The sequence below is a fragment of the Pteropus vampyrus genome, unplaced genomic scaffold, assembly GCF_000151845.1.
Source record: "Pteropus vampyrus isolate Shadow unplaced genomic scaffold, Pvam_2.0 Scaffold56, whole genome shotgun sequence".
Taxonomy (NCBI): Eukaryota; Metazoa; Chordata; class Mammalia; order Chiroptera; family Pteropodidae; genus Pteropus; species Pteropus vampyrus.
Window position 1 is genome coordinate 2,772,014 of NW_011888837.1, and position 4,700 is coordinate 2,776,713.

At 36.7% G+C, this 4,700-nt stretch overlaps 1 protein-coding gene across 1 annotated transcript in view; it reads left to right on the forward strand.

Moving 5' to 3' along the window:
• The window catches only part of LOC105292342 (growth-regulated protein homolog gamma-like), a 93,625-nt gene extending 92,516 nt beyond the window's left edge, over window positions 1–1,109 (forward strand). Inside the window, exon 4 of the mRNA XM_011360530.2 lies at window positions 378–1,109. Within this exon, the coding sequence (XP_011358832.1) occupies window positions 378–393 (16 nt within the window). The 3' untranslated portion in view covers window positions 394–1,109. The remainder of the gene's footprint in view (window positions 1–377) is intronic.
• The last annotated feature ends 3,591 nt before the right edge of the window (window positions 1,110–4,700 follow it).

Below are 4,700 nucleotides of genomic sequence, written 5' to 3' on the forward strand. Positions count from 1 at the left end.
GTGAAGAGCAGGGACTTTGCAGTGAACCCCTGCTCTGAATGTAAATCTAAGCCCTACCTTTTATTACTCCTGTAATTCCAGGGAAGGTACTTAATTTCTGAGTATCAATAATATGGGGAAAATGATAGTAGCTACTCGGTAGGGTTTGCTATGAGGTTTAAGTCATGTCATGAATGTACTTTTTTAGTATGACATTATGTTCTGGTTTTTTGAAACTAACAGTACAGTTGTGACCACAGGACCCTTATTCCTGATTAAACAGCATCCAGGAGCTTTGTATTTTCTGCCACACAGGGCAGCAGTGGTACAGGTAGTAACCACTTGGGGCTACACAGTCAAGTTTCTGAGTCCTAACAGCAACTATTTTCTCATCACAGGGGAAGCACCAACTGACCCAGAGAGAAGGAGGAAACATCAGTAACTGTAGCACCCATAGTGAATTCGGAATGAAAAAAGAGAAACAAATAGTTCCTGAGGCCACCTGGACCGTGTTTAATGTGTTTATTTCTTCTATTTATTTCCATATGTATTCACTTATTTATTTATTTATTTATTTTTCAAAGCTTGTATAAAATAATAATGTTCTATCTAATATTTAAAGATACGGACATTTGGTAATTAGCTGTGCTGTTATTTTAAAGGGTCTTTTTATGTCAAAGTTAGTTCAGTCCTGACTTATTTAATTTGAAGATGATGCATTGTAAATGTTTTTTCATTCATTCAACTAATATTTTTGGTTGGGGGGGGCGGGGCAGGTAACCATACCATACCATCCACTCTGATAAAGGCTGGAGATAAATAGTAGGGGATCCAAGCAAATAGATCACTATTAAGGCCGGGAAATGTTATGTGTGCATCTATTGTTGTACTGTTGAGAAAAATGTCAGTTGTTATTTATTGAAAGAATATATAGTCAACATTTCTGATGTTGAAGCCAAACAGTGATGTTCTAAATATCCCTTGGACATTTTATGTCTTCCTGGTAAGGCATAATGCCTTGTTTAATGTTAAGTATGCAATGTTTCTTTATGTCTTGAAATAGAGAATTTAAACATTTGCAGATGTATTTTTAAAAATAACGTGAAAAATAAAACTTTTTACAAAAATTTCTTGCTTAGGTTTGTGTTTTACTTCTTGACCTTTTGTTCCTCAATACTCAAGTGCTGTAAATTTATAATAGATTGTAGCTCACTTCCACTTAATGGCTGCCTCGAGCTGGCATTCTTAGTTTCATTCCTGTTCATGAAGGCACATTTGATGCTTTTTCAAGGTCCTGGCAGGCCCTCACCTTAAAAATCCCTGTTTTACATAAAATATTTATTTTATTTTAGTATAATCAATCTGTTACGCAATTCTAGCTTTTTAAAAGTTTTCAAATGTTTATGCATATTTTAAAAAGCTCTCATTGAAATTATTTTGTTAAATGGTTTTGCAAACAATTATATATTCTTTTCCCTCTTAATGAAGCTGAAAGCTAAATTGTAGAGAATTGGATTCTTCCTCAAAACTCAAACAATTTGTGCAATGGGAAAAAAAATAAGATAAAAGCAAGTGGTGGAGTGCTATGCCTGTGTAAAGTCTATTCGAGAAGGGCTTTGTTTGCTAACTGTAATTCATGTAGAGATAACAATCACAAGTGTAATGCCATTCCAATGCTTCACAGGTAGAGTGTTGATTTAAATGTTTCTAAACCTGTAAATTTGAATTTAAATTGCCCCAGAATGACGGCAACACAGATGCAAAGGCTGTCATGTCATGATAGGGAAAGCGGAAGGTCTGAGTCATCTAGAAAATAACATATTCTAAATCTAAAAAGGAGGACAGTTTGTACACAGTTTATGCTAGGGTGTGTACTTGTCTCTGATTCAGGACCTTTACAGCCTTTGGCAGGAGGAAGACCGTGGGGTGCATGCCCACCCAGGCTTGTCCTGAGCAGCTGGGTACAGCGACTCTGAGCCTCCATGACGTCCCTTGAAAACTAAGTATAATAGTGACCATACATAAAGTTTTCTTTTTCAGGATTCCTTTTTCCACAAGCCTTCTATAACTTTCTAGCCCCTCTTAGTTTTTCTCTTCTTGCTTATTCAGAAATAACCAACCTTACTTTAGGATAAACTACATTTCTATACCTTGTACCTTCACTAAAAACACATATCATTTCCTTCCATATTAATTAGAATTCATAACGCTTAGAACCTTAATTTCTAGTGACAACTAAAATATGCAATTATTATTCTTCAGATTGACAAATTTAGGAATCTATTTCATAATCTTTAGAAACATACGTTCTTTTATTGGCAAAGCACAAAACATTTTCATTAGCAGATTTAAGTTTATCTTTTTGTTTCTCCGTAATAAGAGGTCAAAAGTAGGTAAACTTGGACTTATCTAGCAATTGGTGTTTCAGTATTTCATGTTATTTGGAAATATCTAGATAGTCAATAGTTTAATCCTTTAAGTTAGTAATATTCTAAAATTTCAAGCTATTGAAAGTTCAGAAAAACATTTAAGTACACATATAATTATTGCTAAAGTATTAATCTAAAAGAAACTTTTTATCGCATTTATATTTATTTAATTTATTTGTTCCTAACAATTAGGTTTAGATTACTTATGAAAATTTTACTATACCAAGTTATTTCTTGTTGACAAATTTTGCAACTGAGACAACATGCATTTATTTGACTAATAAACCCAGGTAGAATAAAAGTATTATTTAATGCTGTTGTTTCTAAAGATATGCTTATTTAACCAAGCCAAATTCAGAACCAACTTGAATATCAAACATTTTTCAGATCATGTGATTCTGAAAAGCATTTGGGTTAGTCTGTTATATTTTGAGAATTCTCATATAAGCACTTGTTTGTTTAAACCAACCTAATATTACTAACTAGCAATACCATTCAGCAGAAAGATGCTGTATATAGAACATACATATGTAGATATACATAAACATACCAACAGACGGAAGTCTCATAGCTTTCATTTGAAAACGCTAGCTTTTATGTCCCAGGTATAATGCAAACTCAGAGGAAGAACTTGATCCAAATTATGTTTCTGGCAGATAGACTAATTCAGGGTTTTGCTCAGGTGACCAAAGCTTTGCACGCTGTAAGAATTCCTTTAAAACCATTTTAAAGAGAGTGCCCCACTGAGGTGGCCCTGGTGCTCTGCCTCCAGCACCCTGACCAGCTGGTCGTGGTAGATGTCCCTAGACAGACTGACCCATGTGCAATAACAACATAGATCCTAAAGGATCCCCTGAGAAGCTGTATTTCTTGAATTAGAATTCTGAAATTGTACATCTTATAAATATATGTTTATTATGTGAAAAAAAAATTAATTTATAATCAATCATAGAATGCATTCCATTGTCTCTGAGAAGCCTGAGATTCTCTCCTTCAGAGCTTCCTTAGGGTGTACTTGTTGACAAATACACACACCAAAATGAAAAGTGAGTGTGTACAGTAAAGTTGGAAAGCTCAGAAGGTAAAAAGAGTGGCTTCAGAACACTTGAACTTAAAAGTGGCAGATTTTCCTGGAGGAAGATGGCACTGAGATGGAGCCTGAGCACAAGATGGCAACTGCCACATGTCTGAAGACAAAGAAGGTTGGGAAGGGGAAGGAGAAGCCTCTGATGCCATTTTACCCCTCATCGGTGGCAAACAGCAAAAAGGAGAAGGGTCTTTCCTTTTCATGGTGGCCATAGTGAACAAGACGTGGGATAAACCCTGACTGGGAATTGAACCGAGGCCACAATGGTAAGAGCAGCAAATCTTTATTAGACCGCCAGGGAAGAATGGATTAAACTCTGACCATGTGCTTATGGATTCCTGTCCGGCACCAATAAAGTTCAGGTGAGAGAGCCCTTGATGCAGTTGGCTGCATTTACTGTGTATGATTCTTACTGTTGGGCGATCTAAAGTCCATCGCTGCCCCAGTGGCACTGTGAGGGCCTCGGTTCTTTCTGCTCATGCAACAACAAATTACAAATCAGCGAGATTTAAGAAAAGAAACCATATACACCAAAGAAGACTGCAGCCTCATGGAACTCGGGATGTGAGTATTCTATTGACTTCTAGATATGTGTTTACAGGGATGGTGCTAAATGATTGTCATGTGAGGTCATTATGATGGACATTTGGCTGTTATATAACCCTTTGACTACTGCATATGTGGTTACCCAGAATTCAGTCTGTTATAACTAAATTCATGATATGGGCATATGCATGATAATATAATGATAATATAATGAGACAAAGGTTACAGGACGGTTACAGTAGTACTAACTGCACAGGTGTTTGTGGCTAGAACAAACCAGCGACTATTTTATGGCTTTTTACTCCTTTGTGCCTCAGCATGTAGGGATAATTTCTAATCGTAAAATGGGAGTTTCAGGGAGGTTTAAGGGAGTTTTTTGGGTGGGGCTTTTATTCCTCAGTCACTCATGTCTGCATAACTACCTAACATTTCTCTGCTCAAGTATCAGGAACCCAAATCATTGAGGTTTTTGGGTGATGATCGTCCTAGCTATTTCAGGTTGAGAAGGGGCAAAGGTGGAGGACTGGGTCCCTATACTTACTCTCTGTCAACTGGGGGTAAAGGTTGTCAATGTCCATCTAAGTGTCCACGGTGTGGTAGAGGATCCATTGGCTGGACCAGGTAATATCTCCCTTGGAGGACCATCTGGAGATGAATTG